The sequence below is a fragment of the Ostrea edulis genome, chromosome 3 (genome assembly GCF_947568905.1).
Source record: "Ostrea edulis chromosome 3, xbOstEdul1.1, whole genome shotgun sequence".
Lineage (NCBI taxonomy): Eukaryota > Metazoa > Mollusca > Bivalvia > Ostreida > Ostreidae > Ostrea > Ostrea edulis.
This window is the reverse complement of record NC_079166.1, coordinates 90,290,128-90,305,528: the sequence shown is the minus strand read 5'-3', so window position 1 is coordinate 90,305,528 and position 15,401 is coordinate 90,290,128. Positions and strand designations below refer to the sequence as shown.

The window sequence follows — 15,401 nt, the reverse complement described above, 5'->3', positions numbered from 1 at the left end:
AGAGAGGTTCCCATCACATAAGTTATCATACATCCTTAATACAGAGAGGTTCTCATCACGTAAGTTATCTAACATCCTTAATACAGAGAGGTTCCCATCACATAAGTTATCATACATCCTTAATACAGAGAGGTTCCCATCACGTAAGTTATCATTCATCCTTAATACAGGGAGCTTCCCATCACGTAAGTTATCATACATCCTTAATACAGAGAGGTTCCCATCACATAAGTTATCATACATCCTTAATACAGAGAGGGTCCCACCACGTAAGTTATCTAACATCCTTAATACAGAGAGGTTCCCATCACGTAAGTTATCATACATCCTTAATACAGAGAGGTTCCCATCACGTAAGTTATCATACATCCTTAATACAGAGAGGTTCCCATCACATAAGTTATCATACATCCTTAATACAGAGAGGTTCCCATCACATAAGTTATCATACATCCTTAATACAGAGAGGTTCCCATCACGTAAGTTATCATACATCCTTAATACAGAGAGGTTCCCATCACGTAAGTTATCTAACGTCCGTAATACAGAGAGGTTCCCATCACATAAGTTATCATACATCTTTAATATATTCCCATCATGTAAGTTACAGGGCTTCGTCGACCCTTTATTGTACAGGATCTTGTATCGTTTCAATTGGGAATTTTATGTCGGAAAGCTTTTTGGGGAAAAGTACATATACAAAAAATAATACTTTGTAGGTAGAAAAACAAAATGCAGAGTCATTTAAATACCGTAATTAAATGTACATGTGTTCCAATTTTATGTTGGACGTTAATAAAAATATCATACTATGGTATTGTGTAAATAGACTTCAATGGAAACCCATGATGATGAAGACAAAAACAATAGGTAATCAACCGCTGGTGTCCGACGATGGTCAGTAATAAATGTGCATATAAGAAACTGCGGTAACCGTTGTAGAGATATTAATTAAAATACATTTAAAAGACAGTCCGTTTTTTTAAGCGAGCGAGCTGAGTACCGACCACGTGACTTGTCTTATTACAGCACCACGAGTTATTTTCCCAGTAATTCTTGGACCTGTGCGCATCTACCGACTGATTTACACTTAAAGTAGCGTAATGAACTTAGTGGAAAAAAGCGTAATGAACTTAGTGTGAAGAAGCGTAATGAACTTAGTGTAATGAAGCGTGATGAACTTAGTGTGAAGAAGCATGATGAACTTAGTGTGATGACGTGTAATGAACTTAGTGTAATGAAGCGTGATGAACTTAGTGTAATGAAGCGTGATGAACTTAGTGTGAAGAAGCGTAATGAACTTAGTGTAATGAAGCGTGATGAACTTGTGTAATGAAGCGTGATGAACTTAGTGTGATGAAGCGTAATGAACTTAGTGTAATGAAGTGTAATGAACTTAGTGTAAAGAAGTGTAATGAACTTAGTGTGATGAACTTAGTGTGATGAACTTAGTGTGAAGTAGCATGATGAACTTAGTGTGATGAAGCGTGATGAAACGTGATGAACTTAGTGTAATGAAGCGTGATGAACTTAGTGTAATGAAGCGTAATGAACTTAGTGTAATGAAGTGTAATGAACTTAGTGTGAAGTAGCATGATGAACTTAGTGTGATGAAGCGTAATGAACTTAGTGTAATGAAGTGTAATGAACTTAGTGTGAAGTAGCATGATGAACTTAGTGTGATGAAGCGTAATGAACTTAGTGTAATGAAGCGTGATGAACTTAGTGTAATGAAGCGTGATGAACTTAGTGTGATGAAGCGTGATGAACTTAGTGTAATGAAGCGTGATGAACTTAGTGTGATGAAGCGTGATGAACTTAGTGTGAAGAAGCATAATAAACTTAGTGTGATGAACTTAGTGTGATGAAGCGTGATGAACTTAGTGTAATGAAGCGTGATGAACTTAGTGTGAAGAAGCGTAATAAACTTAGTGTGATGAACTTAGTGTGATGAAGCGTGATGAACTTAGTGTGATGAACTTAGTGTGATGAACTTAGTGTGATGAACTTAGTGTGATGAAGCGTAATGAACTTAGTGTGATGAACTTAGTGTGATGAACTTAGTGTGATGAAGCGTGATGAACTTAGTGTGATGAAGCGTGATGAACTTAGTGGGAAGAAGCGTAATGAACTTAGTGTAATGAAGCGTGATGAACTTAGTGTGATGAAGCGTGATGAACTTAGTGTAATGAAGCGTGATGAACTTAGTGTAATGAAGCATGATGAACTTAGTGTGATGAAGCGTAATGAAACGTGATGAACTTAGTGTAATGAAACGTGATGAACTTAGTGTAATGAAGCATGATGAACTTAGTGTAATGAAGCGTGATGAACTTAGTGTGATGAAGCGTAATGAACTTATTGTGATGAAGCGTGATGAACTTAGTGTAATGAACTTAGTGTGATGAAGCGTGATGAACTTAGTGTGAAGAAGCGTGATGAACTTAGTGTAATGAAGCGTGATGAACTTAGTGTGATGACGCGTGATGAACTTAGTGTAATGAAGCGTGATGAACTTAGTGTAATGAAGCGTGATGAACTTAGTTTGATAGGTCAACTCGATGTTAAAACTTATCAATGCCATTGTTTTCTTTCCGACTACATATGAAAACAGCACGTGCAATGCATGAATAAATAAATAACACCCACAGAAGACGCACAACAGTTAAGTTAATCAAGAATGAACTGAAAATTTCAACCTATTTTTTTCAACTGCGCTCACGCCGGTAAGAGAGAAAGTTTCCCAGTTTACTTTCAGAAGGTCGATGGTCTCTTCCTAGGTACATTTCAACTGACTACGAAATCAAACAGTGTTCATTGCACAAGTTATCATATATTACCATTATAGATACATGTTACAAAATTAATTATCAGTACGTACGCACCTATTGTATTTTGGGGTGCTTGGCATATATGTATATGATGTGTGTTTATATCTTGTATAAGCACCCAAGTTTAAATCATCAAATATTCTTACAAAAGGAAATGTCACATTCTGCATCAAAGTTTAATAAGGTAACATCTGCCTCGTATATATTTAATCATATTGCATTAGTCAAAAGACTTAAAGTATAAAGAGAAAAAATGGTCACTTCGTGCTGGTTGGAAACCACTCAAAGTCCTGTCCAATGACTAATTAACTTTGATTGAAATTAGCATTCCTATTTTAGTGAATGATTTCAATCACTTAGGATCTGTGACAGAATCAGTATTAGCTTCCTTCTCTCATTGGTTCTCCCTTTACAGAATCAGTATTAGTTTCATTGCCTTTACAGAAACAGTATTAGTTTCATTGCCTTTACAGAATCAGTATTAGTTTCATTGCCTTTACAGAATCAGTATTGGTTTCATTCCCTTTACAGAATCAGTATTAGTTTCATTCCCTTTACAGACATTGCCTTTACAGAATCAGTATTGGTTTCATTCCCTTTACAGAATCAGTATTAGTTTCATTCCCTTTACAGAATCAGTATTAGTTTCATTGCCTTTACAGAATCAGTATTAGTTTCATTCCCTTTACAGAATCAGTATTAGTTTCATTCCCTTTACAGAATCAGTATTAGTTTCATTGTCATACATGTACTGACTTTCCTTGTCTATCAGGATCATTTGTCATAGCTTTAATTAACACTTTATATTTGCTGTAATTAGCTCAATGTCTATTGCTGTAATTAACATTTTTTGTATAGCAGTAATTAAAATTTTATTTTCCCCAAAATATTCTGGGGGAGCATATTGTCGTCATGTCTGAACATCCTTCTGTCCATCTGAACTCGTATCTCCTAAACCTGTCATCAGAAATTGATATAATTGTTCACAAATATTCTAAGAGACAAGAACTTTTGGACCAAGGCCTTTCAAGGTTATTTTGGGAAGCTCAAGGTTACTCAGAACATGTAAAAGTTCCTTTTCGCAATAGTTTTTTATATAAAAGTCCATGTTGGAAAGGTCAAGTTCAATCAAAACATATACCTTATACAGGTAAAAAGTGCCTTATTATACCCCCCGCAACAAAGTTGTAGGGGGTATACTGGAATCAGGTTGTCCGTCCGTCTGTAGACGCAATGTTTTCCGGGCTCTAAAACGTTATCCTTTCCACCTACAGTCACCATATCATACATATGGACTACCCATGGGACAAAGATGTTCCCTATGGATTTGTCATGCCCTTTCTTTTTTTACACTCGGGAAAGAGGTAATTTATACCCATTTACAATACCCTTGGGGGTGGGGGGGGGTCTTAGTGAGCATTGCTCACAGTACTTCATGTTTCAGCAGTTTTTGAACATATATCATACAAATAAGTAATAGGGAAATGGCTTTCAGACAAAGGTCACTCAAGGTTATTTTATAAAGGTCAAGGTCACTCAGAACATAACGGTACATTATATATGAAAAAGAAACTTCAACAATATTTCGACAGTTATTAATCATTTCGCAAGTCATTTGTCATATGAAGTAGTTCATTGGTTAGATCAGTTTGGGGAGCATCCAATCCATCAGTTTACTGATATTCTTGTTTGTTTGGCATTAATTAGCACACTACTTACAGCTATATGATTCACATGCTATCTATATCCCTATAGCTATAATTAACATGATTTGTATAATTGTTATTAACATATTTTTTTTTATGTATACCAAATTAACACTTACTAGTATAACTTTAATTAACATGATTGGTATAGACGTAATTAACCTGCTACCTGTATCTGTAATTAATATTGTTGCAGGTCTGTTATTGATAGTTTGTATGGCTGTAATTAACATGTTTTATATAACTGTAATCATCACTGTTGTGAGATGTGTCATTAACATTGTGTTTATAGATATTGCATATTCTTCACTCTATTGTCATTGTCAGCCACAAAGAGGTTGTCTCTGATGTCCACACATAAACCCCAGGGACCGCGTAAACGTGAATGTAACAGAGGAACTGTCCAGTCTGTGTGGATACAGAGATTGTTTATGTCTGTTTTCAGGATCCTATTCTGCCTGTTAGTGATGTCAGCTGGATCAACTGATTTCAAACAGATGACCAGTGCTTATAAATCAAAGTATTCCGGCCAGGCTGACCACTACTGCACTAGCTTTATAGTCAGCCACACAGATATCCAGATTCCTGTTCTCACTGATGTATTTAATGTAACCACCAGATGAATAGAGATGTCGACACTGATCAACAAATTGTGTGGTTTGCTGTCTGTTTTAATCTGAGTCACAGAAAAGTTTGAATTCTTTGTGATTCTTAATCTCTACGGTAACCAGGAAATCACTAAGGAGATACTTTAGGCATTGCAAGAGGTCTCCTTCCCTGTATAATTCTTCAGTAGGGTTACCGTATTGGCAGGTCTCCTCTACACCCCTGTATAATTCTTCAGTAGGGTTACCGTATTGGCAGGTCTCCTCTACACCCCTGTATAATTCTTCAGTAGGGTTACCGTATTGGCAGGTCTCCTCTACACCCCTGTATAATTCTTCAGTAGGGTTACCGTATTGGCAGGTCTCCTCTACACCCCTGTATAATTCTTCAGTAGCGTTACCGTATTGGCAGGTCTCCTCTACACCCCTGTATAATTCTTCAGTAGGTTTTCCTTAATGGGGTCAGTATAAACAAGATCTTCGTCCCCTGTCACTGCTATGTCCGACGGTTTTTTCCCTGATTTGGTTGTAAATGATTTCGGTAGTTTTTCTTGCAGTTTGTGCAGCTTCATGATTTTGTTAAATCCGCGTCATGTTATCGTTTGTAGTGATGAAAGTCACAAGATGGTGTAAAGTTGTGAGTTCCTTTATTCAACTTACGGATTTTTTTCATTAATATGGTGGAAATGATGAAGATGAAAACAACACATTGTCAGTACTAAGACAATCACAAATTAATACATTTCGATAGAACATTTATTCAATACTTCAGCTATTGGTCACTTTGTAGACCCATGTCTTGTCCACTCAATATATCTAAAGAATCACTTGACATTTACTAAACTTGGTACAGTGGTTGCCCCTAGAGATTAGATGACCCGATGTGATTCTCAGGTACATGGCCAAGAATCAGTCTTCGGGTCTGTAGACCAAATCTTGTCTGCCCGATACCTAAAGAATCCTTTGCTTGACAGTTACCAAACTTGAAAACTGTAGATGGCCCCTATTGGTTTTCCTCCCTGGGAATCAGTTTGGACAAAATCTCTTCATTGATAATAGCTGTACTTCATAATGAAGACATCTAAAAACAAAATTGAAATAATTATAAATCATTGAATAAAATTGAATGCCTCTTTATAAACAGAATATGTTCTGTTCTTTTGAGTGATCGTTTCTAACACCTTTTCTCTTACGGTTACTTATTTCACATTTCCAGTCAGATTTGGCGTCTTTATTCTTCTTTCGATCACAGAGAAGAATATGTTCATTACAAGCTGGTTGTCTTGATTTCTTTGGATGAGTATGAATATGAAATCTGACCCACCCTCTGTCGTATCTCAAGTGACAAAGTTAAAAATAAAACACCTCAAGCATGTTCAAAGATTTTAGAAGTTCTATTTTTCAAGACAATTGCTATTGAGGACTTGTTGATGAGTTGTCTTGTTTTTACCTGTAGTGTCAGTGAGTTTTTCTTTAAATTAGTTGACTTTCAATGAATCGGACTTGTCAATGATTTGTCTTTTTTCTACTTGTTGTGTCGGTGAGTTTTTCTTTAAATCAGTTGACATTCAATGAATCGGACTTGTCAATGAGTTGCCTTTCCTTGACTTGTCTAGAGCCTGCGTTTTACTTACAGTTGAAAAATTCCAATGACATTTTTTTTGGTGTTTAGTTGAAGAAGAGTTTGACTATTCAATACTTAGAAGTTGAATATTATATGCCTATTTTGTGGCTATGAGGACAATACCAAGTTTATTTTCCCCCAAGACAGCAACTATTTCCCGAGGCGCAGCCAAGGGAGATGGTTGCTTTCGAGGGGGACAATAAACTTGCTATTGTCCGAATAGTCAGTAAATTGGTGTTTTATTATACCATAGTAGACTTAACTTGTGTCAGACATACCAAAGCGAAGTTTACCCTCTCCATTGTCGTTTGGTAAACTAATTAGAGTTATTGGACTTTGAAGTAACAGATTTAATAATATTCTGAAAAAGAAAATGCAGGAAAATATAGCCTCCGGTAAACAGTTTCGAGACTATATCCCTAGGGCAGATAGTTCAGAAACTATTTCACGGTGAGCATTATCCAGAAGGAATAGCAAATTTTTTCACCTAACATTTATATAGCAAAAACATTCTGAGGTATAATAAAGTCAACTATTCAATACTAAACTGTTGCATAGTAAACAGTTTACTGTTGACTAAATATTAAACTATTCAATTGTTGGTTTAAAGTTAGCAAATAAGAAAAAAACTAAAAATTGCACTTAAATTTTGTCACATTCTAATTTCTACAGAAATGACTGCATCAGTTTTTGTTCAATTTTTGCAAGGGTGCGAGTACTTAGTACTAGGGTACCAAAAAATATATATTATTTACTGATACAATGAAATACTTAAAAGAAAAACATGAATTCACATAAAATGCAAATATAACAATTTACTGTATAATTATAAACATTGGCATGAAACGCTGTGCCACAACATTGAACGTGAATTACTATTTAACTGGGACTGCTGCAAAGGACAGGAGATGTGCAATTATACATAGATAAAATTTCTTTTATTCCGTTTATCAAAAACCTTTACAATTTTACATGTATAATATATCTCCATTCTGACAGTCTATGTGTAGTCAGTTTCATTTAAAGACACAGAAATAGTGCTGTTTATCAATGAATTTTCTAGTACAATCTTGAAAGACAATGGTGCAACCATTATGTCATCTTTCTACTAAATATGACATGAAGTCTAGAACAATCTAAGTCACAGGTGTCAATGACAAGTAAACAAAACTTTTGAAAACTATCTAGGTCAATTTAGTGTAAATAATTAATAATAAAATAATTAATAATGAAATACATAACAACTGATACAGATAACCAGGGTTGGCAAAAAAGTGGTCAATATGAGTATTGACCTGGCCGATGGTAAATACTGGTTAAAACCGGCCAATACTGGTTAATACTGGTCGATTGAAGATTATTTGGTCATTATAGTCTGTTAATATTTTAAATGTTTAAGTGACCATTATGGTAAATACTGTCATTCATAACATGCACTATCAGTCTATAATATACTTATAAGTCATCATATTAAATAAATAATGTACAAATGACTCTGTTGATTTGGGGAAGATGTAAAAGTTTCTGTTCAAATTCCTTAGTTTAACAAGAAATACCTATAAGTATTGTTTCATCAATCTTCATTTTTAACTGTTGAATAAACATTTGAAAGGGTGAGTTGGTGATGTTTTCATAACAATAACAGGCACACTGGTCATCTCTGGTCCCAGCCTATGCTTATTAACACCTGTCAACTCTGCTTCCTGTGCTCAGGTAATGTCCAGCTACCTTTTATTCTTAATCTGTCCAGGTACATGTGTTAAGAGGCCTGTCTCCCATTGTCAGCTATGCTATAGAATGTGACCCTCTGGTAGGTACTGAAGATATTGCAGTTAGTTTCAGCAAACCAAATATATTAAACTTATGAAATTACATTTGATTATCTAAAGAAAAATATTAATCAACAATTGATCCATATAATGAAAAGACTTAATTTATCTTTATCTTTGCAAGAAATGTACAAAAATAGGAAAATGGACAGTTTAAATCACAATTGACCAGTATTGACCACTTGGGGGTATTGACCGGGACGGTTAAAACCACTGGTTAAAACTGGGGGTGGTTTTAACCGCCCAACCCTGCAGATAACACGTTAGAGTTAAACCCAGTGTCTCCGGTATTTTCACTAAAATAACACTACACAGTTAAACCCAGTGTCTCCGGTATCTTCACTGAGGTGACACTGTACAGTTAAACCCAGTGTCTCCGATATCTTCACTGAGGTAACACTGTACAGTTAAACCCAGTGTCTCCGGTATCTTCATAGTGTGGCCTTCTTCTGTTGTAACATATAATGATGTTAATAAACCAAGCATTTCATTAAGCCGGTGTCTCCGGTATCTTCACTGAGGTAACACTGCACAGTTAAACCCAGTGTCTCCGGTATCTTCACTGAGGTAACACTGTACAGTTAAACCCAGTGTCTCCGGTATCTTCATAGTGTGGCCTTCTTCTGTTGTAACATATAATGATGTTAATAAACCAAGCATTTCATTAAGCCGGTGTCTCCGGTATCTTCACTGAGGTAACACTGCACAGTTAAACCCAGTGTCTCCGGTATTTTCACTGAGGTAACACTACACAGTTAAACCCAGTGTCTCCGGTATCTTCACTGAGGTAACACTGAACAGTTAAACCCAGTGTCTCCGGTATCTTCATAGTGTGGCCTTCTTCTGTTGTAACATATAATGATGTTAATAAACCAAGCATTTCATTAAGCCAGTGTCTCCGGTATTTTCACTGAGGTAACACTGCACAGTTAAACCCAGTGTCTCCGGTATCTTCACTGAGGTAACACTGTACAGTTAAACCCAGTGTCTCCGGTATCTTCACTGAGGTAACACTGCACAGTTAAACCCAGTGTCTCCGGTATCTTCACTGAGGTGACACTGTACAGTTAAACCCAGTGTCTCCGGTATCTTCATAGTGTGGCCTTCTTCTGTTGTAACATATAATGATGTTAATAAACCAAGCATTTCATTAAGCCGGTGTCTCCGGTATCTTCACTGAGGTAACACTGCACAGTTAAACCCAGTGTCTCCGGTATCTTCACTGAGGTAACACTGTACAGTTAAACCCAGTGTCTCCGGTATCTTCATAGTGTGGCCTTCTTCTGTTGTAACATATAATGATGTTAATAAACCAAGCATTTCATTAAGCCGGTGTCTCCGGTATCTTCACTGAGGTAACACTGCACAGTTAAACCCAGTGTCTCCGGTATTTTCACTGAGGTAACACTACACAGTTAAACCCAGTGTCTCCGGTATCTTCACTGAGGTAACACTGCACAGTTAAACCCAGTGTCTCCGGTATCTTCATAGTGTGGCCTTCTTCTGTTGTAACATATAATGATGTTAATAAACCAAGCATTTCATTAAGCCAGTGTCTCCGGTATTTTCACTGAGGTAACACTGCACAGTTAAACCCAGTGTCTCCGGTATCTTCACTGAGGTAACACTGTACAGTTAAACCCAGTGTCTCCGGTATCTTCATAGTGTGGCCTTCTTCTGTTGTACCATATAATGATGTTAATAAACCAAGCATTTCATTAAGCCGGTGTCTCCGGTATCTTCACTGAGGTAACACTGCACAGTTAAACCCAGTGTCTCCGGTATCTTCACTGAGGTAACACTGTACAGTTAAACCCAGTGTCTCCGGTATCTTCATAGTGTGGCCTTCTTCTGTTGTAACATATAATGATGTTAATAAACCAAGCATTTCATTAAGCCAGTGTCTCCGATATCTTCACTGAGGTAACACTGCACAGTTAAACCCAGTGTCTCCGGTATCTTCATAGTGTGGCCTTCTTCTGTTGTAACATATAATGATGTTAATAAACCAAGCATTTCATTAAGCCGGTGTCTCCGATATCTTCACTGAGGTAACACTGCACAGTTAAACCCAGTGTCTCCGGTATCTTCACTGAGGTAACACTGCACAGTTAAACCCAGTGTCTCCGGTATCTTCACTGAGGTAATACTGCACAGTTCAACCCAGTGTCTCCGGTATTTTCACTGAGGTAACACTGCACAGTTAAACCCAGTGTCTCCGGTATCTTCACTGAGGTAACACTGCACAGTTAAACCCAGTGTCTCCGGTATCTTCACTGAGGTAACACTGTACAGTTAAAACCCAGTGTCTCCGATATCTTCATAGTGTGGCCTTCTTCTGTTGTAACATATAATGAGGTTAAAGAACCAAGCATTTGATTAAGATAGCCATGTTCTTCTGATGTAAGAGATAATGGCGACAAAGAACCAAATATTTCATGAAGATGGTATGTATTGATCTTTTGGGGTAATCTTTTGAACTCGGAAATTTCTAGATTTGTAAAAAAAAAAAAAAATTGAAAGGGAGGCGTCATTCAAGTGCAGTATTTTTCTCTTCGGGTGTAGATTTTTCTGAGTTCTGTGATTCTGTGTGTGTGATTTCATCTGGGTAGTTGTTTATCATCTCCGCAATGGCAGATTTCCATTGGTTGACAATGGCTGTGATCTCCTGATGTGAGATTTCTTCTTGTTCTTCAGTGGCTGTGGTCAGTTTTCCGTGATTCATTTCTTCATACTATGGTTCTACTTCTTGTAAGTGTTGAGTTTATTATATGGTATCTCATGAATTGTGCCCTCAATGTCACGTTTCTCGCAGTGAAGTTCACAGGTTAGATAGACAGGTATGTCACGTTTCTCACAGTGAAGTTCACAGGTTAAATAGACAGGTATGTCACGTTTCTCACAGTGAAGTTTACAGGTTAGATAGACAGGTATGTCACGTTTCTCATTTTGAAGTTCACAGGTTAGATAGACAGGTATGTGACAATTCTCACAGTGAAGTTCACAGGTTAAATTGACAGGTATGTCACGTTTCTCATAGTGAAGTTCACAGGTTAGATAGACAGGTATGTCACATTTCTCAGTGAAGTTCACAGGTTAAATAGACAGGTATGTGACAATTCTCACAGTGAAGTTCACAGGGTAAAGAGACAGGTATGTCACATTTCTCACAGTGAAGTTCACAGAGTAAAGAGACAGGTATGTCACATTTCTCAGTGAAGTTCACAGGTTAAATAGACAGGTATGTCACGTTTCTCATAGTGAAGTTTGCTGTATTCATGACATGGTCTGGATTAGCTGTAATAATGTAGCCCTTTCCGATTTTTTTTTTTTTTTTTTTGGTGGGGGGGGGGGGGGGGGGGGGGGGGGGGCTACATCTCCTTAGAATCTCCATAATGCAGATGCAGGAGTGATTCACTCCCACAACATTTTTGATCATTCTAAACATTTGCCGACTTTCTTGCATAATTGAAATATTTTATGTTTCTTAGTCAATAATTATATAGATTTAAAACATGCAACTTACGATTTGTGGGGCTCTATTCTACCATTTTCAACAATTTTGATATCTTCCCATTTCTTGATTCATATTTGTGTGCCATGTTTGATGTACTGAAGTTTCCACTTCTGATTGTCAAGTTATTTGCATATGCCATATAAGGTAGTATTTACATCAATTGACAAGTATGGAAGAGAAAGCAATTCCGTCGGTATTGAAAAGGTTTAAATGTAATATCAAGTTAAAAAACGAACAGCAGAGTGTAGATTTTTTCTCCCACCATATGATTTTCTTTTCTTTGTCGTATGAGATATTGCGATAACAAGCATGGTGGAGCAGACAAAGAATTTTACATGTTGTAAATGATATTTAATGAAAAACACCTTTATTAGACATGCCCAAGCACAAAGTCAGCACTTTTATTTTTGCTGTAAACAACATTGGAGACAAATACACAGAGTTTATTACAGGTTATCAATAAAAATATTTTGCACTGTAATGAAGATCCTACGGAATTCTAGCCTTATCCTGAAAACGTCAATAATAATAAAAATCGGTGAGGGCTACATTATTGCAGCTAGGTCTGGTCATTTTAGAGTAGACTTTTTTTTGCAAATATGGCATCACATTATGTCTTTTAAAGGAGCTCTTTGATTCTGTTTTTCATCTTCTCAATATCTGACTTTAATTAGTTGACAATGTCAGATTTCTATTGGTTGACAATGTCAATTGGTTGACAATGTCAGATTTCCATTGGTTGACAATGTCCGATTTCCATTGGTTGACAAAGTCCCATTTCCATTGGTTGGCAAGATCAGATTTCGATTTCTATTGGTGTACAATATCATGATTTCTATTGGTTGACAATGTCAGATTTCCATTGGTTAACAATGTCAGATTTCCACTGGTTAACAATGGTGTTGGTTAATATCTCCATTGCAGACTTCTTCTTGTTGGGTGAAAGTTCACCATAATCTCTTTTCTATAATGAGTTTTTAGGCCTGCGATTACAATATCTCCATACATCAGAACACAATATTTTACGTACTTCTTTGAAATCTTTCTTCAGGGCATTTTGCTTTATCTCTAAGATCTCCAATGAATTCAGGGGGGTGGGGGCTACATCTCCTTAGAATCTCCATAATGCAGATGCAGGAGTGATTCACTCCCACAACATTTTCGATCATTCTAAACATTTGCCGACTTTCTTGCATAATTAAAATATTTTATGTTTCTTAGTCAATAATTATATAGATTTACAACCTGCAACTTACGATTTGTGGGGCTCTATTCTACCATTTTCAACAATTTTGATATCTTCCCATTTCTTGATTCATATTTGTGTGCCATGTTTGATGTACTGAAGTTTCCACTTCTGATTGTCAAGTTATTTGCATATGCCATATAAGGTAGTATTTACATCAATTGACAAGTATGGAAGAGAAAGCAATTCCGTCGGTATTGAAAAGGTTTAAATGTAATATCAAGTTAAAAAACGAACAGCAGAGTGTAGATTTTTTCTCCCACCATATGATTTTCATTTCTTTGTCGTATGAGATATCGCGATAACAAGAATTTTACATGTCGTAAATGATATTTAATGAAAAACACCTTTATTAGACATGCCCAAGCACAAAGTCAGCACTTTTATTTTTGCTGTAAACAACATTGGAGACAAATACACAGAGTTTATTACAGGTTATCAATAAAACGTATTTTGCACTGTAATGAAGATCCTACGGAATTCTAGCCTTATCCTGAAAACGTCAATAATAATAAAAATCGGTGAGGGCTACATTATTGCAGCTAGGTCTGGTCATTTTGGAGTAGACTTTTTTTGCAAATATGGCATCACATTATGTCTTTTAAAAGAGCTCTTTGATTCTGTTTTTCATCTTCTCAATATCTGACTTTAATTAGTTGGCATGTCAGATTTCCATTGGTTGACAATGTCAGATTTCCATTGGTTGACAAAGTCCCATTTCCATTGGTTGGCAAGATCAGATTTCTATTGGTTGACAATGTCAGATTTCTATTGGTGTACAATATCATGATTTCTATTGGTTGACAATGTCAGATTTCCACTGGTTAACAATGGTGTTGGTTAATATCTCCATTGCAGACTTCTTCTTGTTGGGTGAAAGTTCACCGTAATCTCTTTTCTATAATGAGTTTCTAGGCCTGCGATTACAATATCTCCATACATCAGAACACAATATTTTACGTACTTCTTTGAGGTCTTTCTTCAGGGCACCTTGCTTTATCTCCAAGATCTCCAATGAATTCAGAAAAATGTTCCCCATTTAAGAATTGACGGGTACGGGCCCGTGATACGTCACACAGTAAAGTTCACGCTGGTTGTTGGTATGTTGTGGACACTGGGTATTTTAGAGTCATTTGAATTCATTTCTGTTCTTGGGATTAATCAGAGGGGTGGTAAACATGACAAGCCTTGCCGAGCTTGACCTCACTAGATAAAGCTGTACATTGGAGAGGAATTTCACGTAGACGACCACGTCTGTGACCAGTGTACAGTGTGTGTGCTGAATATGTAAAACAGAAAAACATGAAGTATGAATTCAACATCAGTGATCGTAGGAAAATCTAGTGCAGTGTGTGGCCTGAGGTGAATTCACAAAATCCTATAATCTCAACAGTGTATTCAGCGTTATTAGTGAACGAGATCGACAAATCCTGTAATCTTCGAAATGTAATCAGCTTTATTATTAAACGGAATCAAGATCTCTTGTAAACTTCAAAATACATTCAGCATTAATAGTGAATGGGATCGACAAATTCTGAAAAGTGTGATATGTATTCAGAATTAATAGTGATTGGATTTCAGATTTCCTGTAAACTTTGAAATGTATTCAGCGTTATAAGTGAACGGGATCGACAAATCCTTTAAACTTCGAGATGTACAATTTAGCATTAAAAGTGAATGGAATCGAAAAATCTTGTAAACTTTGAGATGTATTCAGAGTCATAAGTGAACGGAATTGACAAATCCTGTAAACTGACAGATGTATTCAGCATTATTCTTGAACGGGATCGACAAATCCTGTAAACTGACAGATGTATTCAGCGTTATTAGTGAATGGGATCAACAATTCCTGTAAACTGAGAGACATATTCAGCATTATTAGTGAACGGGATCGACAAATCCTGTAAACTGAGAGGAGTATTCAGATAAACGAATCCCGGATTCTGATTGGCTGTATTGTCTTAGGTATGACCAAACAGAAATTGAATGTTTTATATTTACAGGATGAAATAATTCCCGTTCAGCTGAATTCAATGTAAAATC

At 36.5% G+C, this 15,401-nt stretch overlaps 1 protein-coding gene across 3 annotated transcripts in view; it reads left to right on the top strand.

The window, feature by feature from the left end:
* The window catches only part of LOC125677354 (DNA-directed RNA polymerase III subunit RPC2), a 56,253-nt gene that overhangs the window by 33,750 nt on the left and 7,102 nt on the right, over positions 1–15,401 (top strand). Inside the window, exon 23 of one of the 3 annotated variants that reach the window (XM_056159378.1) lies at positions 4,983–15,049. The exons of the other annotated variants lie outside the window; for them this stretch is intronic. Coding sequence (XP_056015353.1) covers positions 4,983–5,160 — 178 coding nt within the window. The 3' untranslated portion in view covers positions 5,161–15,049. Of the gene's footprint in view, positions 1–4,982; positions 15,050–15,401 lie in introns of those variants that run through there. 3 annotated transcript variants of the gene reach the window in all.